The 10460-nt window shown below is 42.9% G+C and overlaps 1 protein-coding gene across 2 annotated transcripts; it reads right to left on the bottom strand.

The window, feature by feature from the left end:
• Positions 1 to 78: 78 nt before the first annotated feature.
• POLB (DNA polymerase beta) lies at positions 79 to 9669 on the bottom strand. Of its 2 annotated transcripts, XM_066337364.1 has the most exons (15): positions 9521 to 9669; positions 9386 to 9443; positions 9245 to 9311; positions 8654 to 8728; positions 8086 to 8144; positions 7320 to 7369; positions 6828 to 6879; positions 5827 to 5881; positions 5672 to 5744; positions 5106 to 5176; positions 4314 to 4400; positions 3323 to 3387; positions 2689 to 2828; positions 1994 to 2104; positions 79 to 496 (listed from the first exon to the last, which is right to left on the bottom strand). In XM_066337364.1, the coding sequence occupies exons 1-14, from the start codon at positions 9579 to 9581 to the stop codon at positions 2010 to 2012; spliced, it is 1008 nt and encodes a 335-aa protein (XP_066193461.1). In that variant the 5' UTR covers positions 9582 to 9669; the 3' UTR covers positions 79 to 496; positions 1994 to 2009. The 2 variants fall into 2 exon arrangements, with proteins under 2 accessions (XP_066193461.1, XP_066193460.1); XM_066337363.1 differs by lacking the exon at positions 79 to 496 and having other exon boundaries at positions 559 to 2104.
• Between the last annotated feature and the right edge of the window lie 791 nt (positions 9670 to 10460).

Genomic DNA, 10460 nt, shown 5'->3' with positions numbered 1-10460 from the left:
ACAGCCACACGGAATCTTAAGGCAAGACTCGGCTACTGGGACAAAACCAACCACGGACAGAATGCTGCAGCCAGCATCGTTTACAAAGCCCAACTGTTATTGTGCATGTAAATGAGGTTGTCTGCACCCAAACAAGAGTACAGCAGATGGCAAATTACACAGCTTCCCTGTGACAAGGTTCACAGCTATTGCTTCCCATGATTACCAGACACCTTGCAGTCCAGTACCAGTCCAGAAGAGCCAGCCAACTGAGATGTAGGGAGTGAAAGTAGAGGGAAAAAAACACACACGCAATGTATATTTTTATCATTCATAAAAAACAAGCAAGCTCTCCGAAGGAGCTTTTTTTTTCACACAGAATTCACAGTATTACTAAGTGAGACTGCAAAGCCAACAAATTCTGTCTCAAGGTCAAAGACAAAGTAGTCTTGTGGGTGACCCTTTGAAGATGATGGAGAATGCATCAGTGTAATGCTGTGTGCTGCCCAGGAAACATCTGTAAACATGGTAAACGTGTTACTGCTTTTTAAATAATAATCAAACGCCGTTACACATTCATGATGGAATACTCCATTTCTTTATTCCTACTGACTACTGAAGAAAATACTAAATATACCAGCTATATATATTTTACAATAAGGCATCAAAATACTTCACATAGTGCCAAGTTAATTTCTAGTTTCCTTACATACTACTGCATGCATTAGCACTAGGGAACAATCCCAGAAAATAATTAAAGCTCCTAGCAAGAAAAATGGAAGAAAATAAATGGATAAGTAAGAGCATCAGCCTATAATCTCCATTACTAAGATGGATCAACTCTTCTTGTATAAGAACAAATTTAAAATGTAGCTGTTCTGCAGGCTTAAGTGAGATAAACATAAGAAATAGCATTATGTCTCTTTCATGATTCAGGTCAAGTTAAGTAGTGACTATACAAAATCCTCTCTGCCCTCACAGAGGCCGACAGAGAACCTGAGCATTAACAAACCAAGAGAAGTCTTATATAGTTAGCAATAGTTAATTTGATGTGTACAAAAGTCTAATCTTTTGAAGCTTTCAGTTCTGTAATACAGTTGCTTTACTGCTACAAGGTATTCAAATACAGTATCAGCAACACATTCCATGCTCACGCTCTGTAACACGTGAAAACTAGTAGTTTACTACTTTGAAAAGTTTTAAGTTAACCAACAGAGAATCCCTGTCCCAAATACAGCTAGTAATGCATTCTTGAAGAGACCTAGACCTTGTCTCACATCCAAAATCCTCATTACCTTTCCCAGCAATTAAAGGGGAAGTTTAAAATAAGATTTGAGAGGTCTGCATATAAAAAAGGGCAGACTGAATCTACAGGAGTGGCAGTAGTGCATCAATTCATCACACTCAGCTGAACAAAACACAGAGCACTTCAATCAATAGTACTACAACATGTCTAGGAACAAAATTCACAGGTCACATGCAACAGGAGAATGGCTATCTTAGCCCATATTGAAAGATTTTAGTAGTAAATACACAGGAACAACTCATCATGAGCTTCAACACTGCACCAAGACACTCAACACGAGTATGAGGAGATACAGACAGCAGTTGAAAATGGTATTCTTTAGGAGTCCTTCATGATATAGCCCGCTTTTTCATTCTGGTATCAATATATGTATGAGACCAAAACAGATGCTGGATGCCCCATGCTTGGAATCATTCAAGGTCAGACAGGACTGTGCTCTAAGCAATCTTCTCTAGTCAAAAATGGCCCTGCTCATGGCAGGAGGACTGGACTGCATGACATTTAGGGGTCCCTACCAACCCAAATTATTCTGTGACTATATGAAAATGAAACCTGACAGGATTTATCTTCGTGACACATTCTGTTCAAGTGTCATGGACTTGCTTTAAGCATCAATAATAGACAGTTTTTCAAGTAACATCCAAAGTAAGACTATGCACTTTCACATGTTCATAAGAAGCTATGAAAACATCTCTCTAGGCTACAAACCTAGACAAGCAGTTAGTTATTCACTCCGATCCTTTGGCTCTCGGTATTTCCACTGGATATAGTCAAAGATGTCTTTTTCACATTCTACTGGCAGGGCCTCTCCAGCAACTCCTGCAAAGCAAATCACACAGGCTCTTTGAAAGGTGCACAGTCTGTACCATTCAGAAATGCCAAATGCATTGCAAAATTAACACAAAACTGCTGTAGGTAAAAGACCTAAAAAACCCACCCACAAAATTTTCATAGTGTTCATGTACTGATTCTTATTAGTGTCAAAGGAAATAAGGTAATGAATTAACTTTGGAGCCATGTGGTTATGCAGTTAAATAAATTTATAATTTTGTATGGGTATATATATCCTCAGCTCTCCTTCAAAGCAAAGCAACTGAAGGACATGACATACCCTATGAAAAGAGTAGGAAACCAAATATGTACTGTGCATGGCAGAGAGAAAATCTTTAAATCATTAAGACTTTAAGTAGATTAGGAGGCCCAAAGAGGTAACTGTGCCACAGAGCTGTAAGTAGGCTGCCCATTCTCGCTGTAATGGTGCCCAACACCAAAAAGGACACTGTGAAAAATTCTACAAACTATAGCATATATCAGAAGTATTTCCAAAACACTGCAACCAAATGAAGGAGATCAAACAAAGTGCATAACTAGAAAGAACACTCTGTGAAAAGGCCCAAACTGACCAGTTACACCCAAGCGGCGTATTGTATATTCATTGATTGTGAAGCCCATTTCCAGAGCATGAGTTCTCATGTTCTTATTGAATATATCACTTCCTGTGAAATACAGTACACCACAGTAGTACTGATCTTTTGGGATAAGCCTAGAATAAAAAGTAGAAGTGAAGACTTAGTACAAATACATAACAAAGTAACAAGCCATTTAGAATTCAATCATTCCTACACTCGTAGGCTTACTTTGTATTTATGTGTCTACATTCTGCAACTCAGTACACTTAATTTTCCCACATGCCATAGTGAAATAACTGCATATGAAAGAAAGGTTCAGCATATCTACCCTTACCCAGAAGTTACTGGTTATGGTGCTTGCACTCCTGCCAAGAATCAATGGCAAAGCAGGACGATGAAACAGGACACAATTCTGAATGTGATTTGAAGCACAACATTATTGCTAATAACCTGCTGTAATTACTGGCAGTTGTCCAGAGGCTGCCACACTGCAAAGGCATCAGAAACCTAGTAAATGCCACGTTCTGAACGTGGAAGTAGACATTTGAATGCAAAAACTGATGCAAATGCCTACTCTGTAGCAGACAGCTAAACTGGGGGTGTGGGTGGGGGGGTTTGATGTGTGTACCTGATATCAATTCTCCGGTGTGGATAGGCTGTTCCATCTTCTTTATCTGGCAGCTGACAGACACCCTGTGAGGAAGAAAGGCAAGTGAGAAATTCAAAGGAAATAAAACAGATTTAAGAACTATCTTTACCTCCACACCCCTAAACAACTTCAAAATAATCCTCAGTCATCCTGGAAAGCAAAGTTAAATCCCTGCTCAATTGAATAAATATTTTACTAGAACAGCCAGATATCAGAATACTGAAAATGACTACTTTACACTTTATGAGAACTGTTGTTCAATGTAGCATAAAACTGCTTCTTAAATTTTTAGTGCACCAGGAAGGATTACAGGACTCCTCATTTCCCTGTCCTAATTATTAACAGGCTTTTTGGTATGCACAATAATCAGCAGGTAAAGAAAAGAAAAAACGCCCTCCACTGTCAGCATGGGATCTAAAAAAATGAATGTTCTTGTAATTCATTACTTGCTTTAGGCATCCTGCATAATCCCTATTATATCCTAAGTCTAGTAGCTTGTCCATTAAATCTGTTCTGGAGGAAAAGTGACACAAAATAAGACAGAAGTATATTATGTATTAGACAAAATCAGGTAAATGTAGTTCTGAGATCAAAGCTAAATGATTCCAAGATCCTGAGGACACAATTACAGACGTGGTCACTGGTGCAACTAAAGAAGTGATGTTGTGCTGAGGTTCCAGGAAACATTGAGCAATACAGACACAATTGGCATTACATGATGAAGATTATGCCAGCAGGATTCAGAACTACACAAATATCTGTACACTTTCTAATGCTGAAATCTGACCCTAAGGTATTCCCTAAGAGTTAACTGCAGGAAATTCTTATGAGCTGCAAGCAGGAGAATTAAACCAACATCACTCCCACCCCCAATTCCAGCAGTCCATGCAATATATCTTGTATTCATCCTAGCTTCTGTCAGGAAAAGTAATCCTCCCACATCATCCTTCACCACCAAAAAAGCTCTTACCATGAATTTTGTGTCACCTTTAGACAGCATATCTGTGACAAAGTGGACTTTTTCTAGTTGTTCAACAACCTGACGCAAAAGTTTTGGCTAGGAACAATGAGAAGAAGAGAAAGAAGAAATTACTTCACAAATAAGAAGAATATCTTACCTATTTACTGGACAGAGGCTCCTATAAGTACAGCACATTATCATAATTATATGTACTATTCCACATGAAATTTGACCCAAACAGGAAAAAATGTAACTACAATACCGGGAAAAAGCTAATAAAATGACAGTTGGGCAACATAAAAACAATTTCCACCTGAGATTTCCTCTAGTTGGAAATTACAAACCTAAGTCAGCTTTAAGACAATGAATCTATAAAAGCAACACAAGAAAAAAACCACTGTCATTAATTCTGCTTCAGAGTTAGTTCTAAAAATTACAAGGGCAGCAGGATGGTTTCCTATCATCTAAATGATTATGGCTACATAAAAAGACACTCAGTTTATCTTTAATCCAGCTAGCTTTACAGGTCTAGATTATAAAAGCACATACATTCAAGGGGGTGGGGGAATATGTGTGACAGGAAGAGGAAGTAAAAAGATGGGTAAAAATAAGCATACTGACTAGTTCTGCAAGAGAAACACAGTATGTGGACCTGAGAAGTAATTGTAACTCCTCAAAATAAACGTGGTGATCCAAGAAAAAAGTTTAACATTACAGTAAATACAAAACCACAAAAAGCTGCAATATAAGTCTGAGACTATATGGAATGTACAGTACTGATCCACAGCATCTGAGAAAAACCTGTTTGGATGATTCAGATGTGAAACTGGGATGGGTTAGGAGAACATCCATATCACCACTTGACTCTGCACCTGGGCAAGAAAGAAGCAAAGAAAAATCCTTCTTTGTGTGGCAAAGTATGTTGGTGAACATACAACTTACCTTTACTTTTTGTAAAGGTGATTTTCTTTACAAATGCAGAAAATGGTCACTATTTGAGATATTAGCAAAACAAAAAAATAATCCTAGAGTGAAAAGAACCTTCTGCTGTCCTCAAAAAGTTTATATTCCCCATACCTAAGACAATATCCAAGAATTTCTTGCTGTGCTCTATAGCAATGAAGCACAAATGTTGCTAATGTAAAAACAAAGCACACAATTCATGTTACAACAGACTACTCTTTATGGGGGCAGGGTGGAGAAGCAAAGATTTATGTGGATGTCTCATCACTGAACAAGTTAGTCCAGACAATACTAACAGGAAAGGCAAGGTTCCAGCACAGACTCTGTCAAGAAGAACAACCTACATAGTAACTTGTCTTGCTTCTTATCCCAAAATCAAGATTATGAGGTCACAGAGTACCAACCTCGCCTAAAACTGCCACAGACTGTAGCAATATAGTTTGAGTCCAGCTTCTTTATCTCTTTCAGCACAATTTCCTATGTAAAAGGAAAGAAGTGTGTTTAGAGGTGTCATTCACTGGCCATCAGTACCTTACTTTCTCAACAAAGAGATTCTTACCTGCATTTGCAGCATTTCTTCCCTAGGAATTCTTTTCTCAAAATCTTCAAAGTATCTGCAAATATAAAAATAGAAGTATCTGAAAGAGTGGCAGGGACAGCAACTTAAAATTTTAGTCAATTAAATGCGTATCAGAGGAAAGAGTACTAACTTACACTACTGAGACATCACAAAAAGCTCCTGACTCTCATCAAACATCTTGCAAGGTGACACTAAAATACCCCAACAGCGAGTTTGACAAGGCTCCAAACATGGATTCAGTATGTCCACTGTATACAAAGAGCCACTATGAGGTAGGAGAAGTACTACCATATAACAATTGCTTAACATTTACATGGCCCTCTGAAAACATGAAAGGTTCCTGACAAAACCCAGCCCTCCAGGGAGCAGGAGGAACAGGTCCCTCACCCATGGTCAGAGGTGACCTACGTTGGAAGGAGCTAAATGGAAGCTCACAACTCAAATCCAGCTCCAGATATATTTGCCTTCAACTGTAAAACTCAGATTGTCAGCATGCTGCTCGACTGTGGACAAAAAGAGGGCAAGTGAAACTCCATTTGGCTTTATTTGGTTCACTCACAGCTGCTGACAAATACAGCTGTAGTTCTTCCAGAACCACCATGCTGAAGAGGCACTCAACAAGCAGCATTCAAGCTGATGAATACAGAGGGACAAACACATTCTGTACAGCATTCTCAAGTTCAGCTATAACATAACAAAACAGCCTGGGCCACACTTCTATGCAGATTGTGAAGAAATCTTCACAACACCATCACCTCGCTAAATTCTCCATGAGCTGAGGAAGTCACTTGATATCCCCTTCCCTCTGAATGGAGACAAAGCCATCCAACCCGAGTGAAACAAAAGCTCTAAATAACTGCTGAAAAGCTGTAGAGCACAGAGCAAAGAGAACCTCACTTGGCATCTGTAACCTTCCATTACACCCTGGTGTCTGAAGGAGTTATTAAAAACACCCAGCACTTATACCCAAGAAAGCTTACTTCAACCCAACTCGCTGGTGATGGGTCAACTTGTGCTCGATTTTTCTTAGATCTAGAAGAAAAAAAAAAATCCAAACAAAATAGTTAACTGAGAATTAAACATCTTACAGTAAGTTTCCACCAATGCAAAGACGATGCACATAAAGAATACATAAGGGGGATACAACCTCCAAGGAGGGAATTTCAAACTACCTACAAAACAGAGGATAGGCTGACCACAAATGCACAGAGCACTTCTGATAATGACTTAACAGACCACCAAAGTGCCAAAATCCTTGTTACCTTCCATATAACCTGCACATATTTACTTTGAATATGTGTACATATTTTGTATACATGAAATACCTAAAGCCTGTGTACTAGCTTCAGCATCTTACACACCCTCCTCAAAGCACAGGGCATACCTGCTACCACAGTACCACTGGAGAACAGGGAGCTCCACAGAAAAAAAGATGACTGGAATGTGAATAGATGCCCTGTATTAACACTTACCTTCTAAAGTCTTAATTCCTTCCTCAACAAACTTCCTAGCAGCAGCAGGACTGCAAAGAGACAAGGCAATCTGGCATCAGGATCAGCAAGAATCTTACCACACTGGACAGGACATTTGAATAATTTATAACTGTCTAGGTTCTTAAAGGACAAGACTGAGGTTGCTTGTGATGCTTACATCTTTTCAGCATACTCATTTTCAGTTTATGCTTTTGGTAAGCAGAGATCCAAAGCTTGGCCTGCACATTTTTTAGCAATGACATAACTGTACAGTGATGTATGATTGTAAAACATTAAATAAATCACACCAAATAGGCAATACTGCTTCAGAGAATAATACCAAATGCATGAGAACATTTCAGCAGAGTTCTGATGGGCTTTTTTATTTGCTTGTTTTTGTTTTGGTGCCTGCTTCAAGGCTCTGCTTCTCCTTTTACAAAAACCCCGAGGCCAAAGTCTCACTTCCACTTTTGCTGGACTTTCCTGGTTCCATTCTTGACTCACATCTCTCTCTCAGCCTGCACACAGGAGCTTCCCACTTCCACTCCTGTACCACAAAGTCGTGATCCTACACCCTTTTGTCTCATTCAATGCCACAGTCACGACTGCAGTGTGTCAGTGTGGGCATTACATCATCAGCTCACGCTCATTCTCTTCATTATGTGCAATCACACAAATTCTGCTTATAAGTCTATCAAATGAAAAAAAAAAAAAAAAAGGTTAAAAAAACCCCAACAACCCTAAAACCATCCCAAGAAACTTTTACCCAATGCCAGTGACTCGTGTCAGGAGATTGATAGAAGCACTTGTATCATCTTGTCGAATCTACAAAATCAAAACAATGCCATCCAAATCCTTCTTTACTCCATTTGCAATAATCAACCAAACAAAAAGAAGCCTTGAGAAGATAAAACAGCTTAGTTAGACTCTGGTTTGGAGGTTCTCTATAAGTCACAGCAAAAACCAAGGGCACCAAGGGTAGTATGGCACATCACAGTAACATAACTTGCCTGAAAACCACAACAAGCCATGGTAAGGCACACAGCAGGGCTAAAGCACAAAACTCCACAGCCTTCCAGTGACACAATTCCACTTCTGACATTAAAACTGCATGTGCTGATTATGTTAGCTAAAATATTTTCATAAATAGACAGTTTTGACGCTTTGGCTGAGCTTCTCAATCTTTTGATTTCTACTTACTGAACACTCATGTGTTCACCACTCCTAAGAGTCTCCAGGGACAACAACAGAAATGTGCAAAGCAAGCAGGCCACTTTGCAAGTTACCAAGGAAAGCAACTATTGAGAAACAGAGAACACAGGAAAGAAACCCACCTTTTCCAATTTGCGTAGTTTTCCGGTGGATAAGAACTCATCTATCTTCTCAGCTATTTTAGCACCTACTCCATCCTAAATATTGAGGGGTGAATACAAACAAGTTAACGTCAAAGCCACTTAAAGTGGCTTTTAAAGTGGGAAGCAAGGAAAACTCCCTAAAATTTAGAGTCCAGAAAGAATTATGGCACACCCAAGACCACAATAAAAAACTAGACCATAAAAGAGCACAAGAACTCAAGGGTACAACACAAACGGCATTAAAACTGTAATGCAAGGGCTATATCAAGCTTCCCCGAAGCTGCAAGTTTGAAGAAGGCTTTGATTGTTACTGCTCAAGATCTCTGAATTAACACAGGAGTAAGAGAGCAAAGGAGAAAGATAATTTTACAGGCAGAGACTCAGATGAGATGTCCAGTTCCAGCTCTGAAACCCGCACAGTGACCACACCTCGCCCCGGTGTGATTCGGGCACAGGAAACCGGCGCTGGCAGAAGCCGGGCTGCCTCCTGCTTCCCAGGAACCTCCGGTACCTCGCCCCCGCTCCGCCTGCCCCCATCCTCCCGCCGGCAACCCGGCCACGGGCACCTACCAGCTTCTTGGCTTCGGCCCCGCTCTGTATCTTGCTCGGATAGCGAGAAATGACCGAGGCCGCTTTCCTGCGGAACAGTGGCGGTCAGCGCCCGAACGGGCCGGGGCCGGGGCCGGGGCCGCGGCGGGTGGGAGGCGGTACCTGTACGCGTTGTACTTGTGGATGGCCCGGTTCACGTTGCGCTCGTAGTTGGCCAGTTCTGCGGGAGAAGTGCGGTGAGAGCGGCCGGGCCGCGGCCCGTCGCCCCCACGGAACCGCCCGAGCGCACACACGTACCGGTGAGGAAGTCGGTGATGCCCTCGTTGGGGCTCTCCTGAGGAGCTTTGCGTTTGCTCATGGCCGGTACCGGCACCGGGAGCCCGCCGCAGCTTCGGGCAGCGAGCAGCTTCCGGTAGTGACGTCACGGCACTTCCGGTAGTGACGCCACGGAACTTCCGGTCTCGGGGCGGGGCCGCGAATGCCGAGGGCATTTAACATTGTTCTACCGTTCTAAAATAAATACAGGTTTTAGACCTCCCTCAGTCTCCTCAGCCTACAAACAAGGGAATTGATTTTTGATCTTCTTTCTTTTGTTTTCTGTGGCTTTTTAAGCTGCACAGAGAAGGTGTCTGTGGACTTGGCACCCAGGGAATGGTGCTGGGAAGGAGCTGCTCAGCAATCCACAACCAGCAGTGGACTGGGAGCTGGTGCTCCTGTCTCACTCACACCCTCCTGGTGAGGACCCCCAGCCGACACTGACAGGACCCGAAGCAGAACGGCCGGTCCCATTCCCGGCCGCGCCTGGCGCAGGGCTGGGAGCAGCTCGGCTCGGCTCAGCCGTGAGGCGCGGCCGGCGATGGTTCCGCCCCCATCCCGGGCAGCGCGGGGCGCCGGGGCGGAGCCGGGGCTCTGTGAGGCGGCCGGGGGCGGGGCCGGGCAGCGCCGGGGGCGCGGCTTCAGGGGCGTGGGGCGGGTCCCAAGTGCACGGCCGCAGGACCGGAGAGCTCCTCACCGAGCCCGTAGAGCAGTAGCTACTTCCGGAATTCCTTTGAATCCGGCTCGCGATTGGCGGGCTCACTGAGGCATCGGCAGCGCTGATTGGACAGCGGGCCCTGGGAACCGCCCTGGCCCCGGCCCCGCGGCCCGAGGGTTCCGCCCCTAGACCGGCCCCGGCCCCGAGACCGGCCCCGCCCCGGGGGGACAGTGTCCACAGTGCTGCCGCCGTGTGGTCACAGGC

Source organism: Sylvia atricapilla, chromosome 28 (assembly GCF_009819655.1).
Source record: "Sylvia atricapilla isolate bSylAtr1 chromosome 28, bSylAtr1.pri, whole genome shotgun sequence".
Taxonomy (NCBI): Eukaryota; Metazoa; Chordata; class Aves; order Passeriformes; family Sylviidae; genus Sylvia; species Sylvia atricapilla.
This window is presented reverse-complemented; position numbering and strand designations above follow the sequence as displayed.

Bases quoted from the DNA above. Each gene is read 5' to 3' on its own strand.
- POLB (XM_066337364.1), bottom strand. From the start codon at position 9,581: ATGAGCAAACGCAAAGCTCCTCAGGAGAGCCCCAACGAGGGCATCACC. The intron at 5,882-6,827 runs GTAAGCTTTCTT...TTATATTTGCAG, and splicing joins CACCAGCGAGTTGGGTTGAA to ATACTTTGAAGATTTTGAGA. The intron at 5,745-5,826 runs GTAAGAATCTCT...CCTTTTACATAG, and splicing joins AAGAAATGCTGCAAATGCAG to GAAATTGTGCTGAAAGAGAT.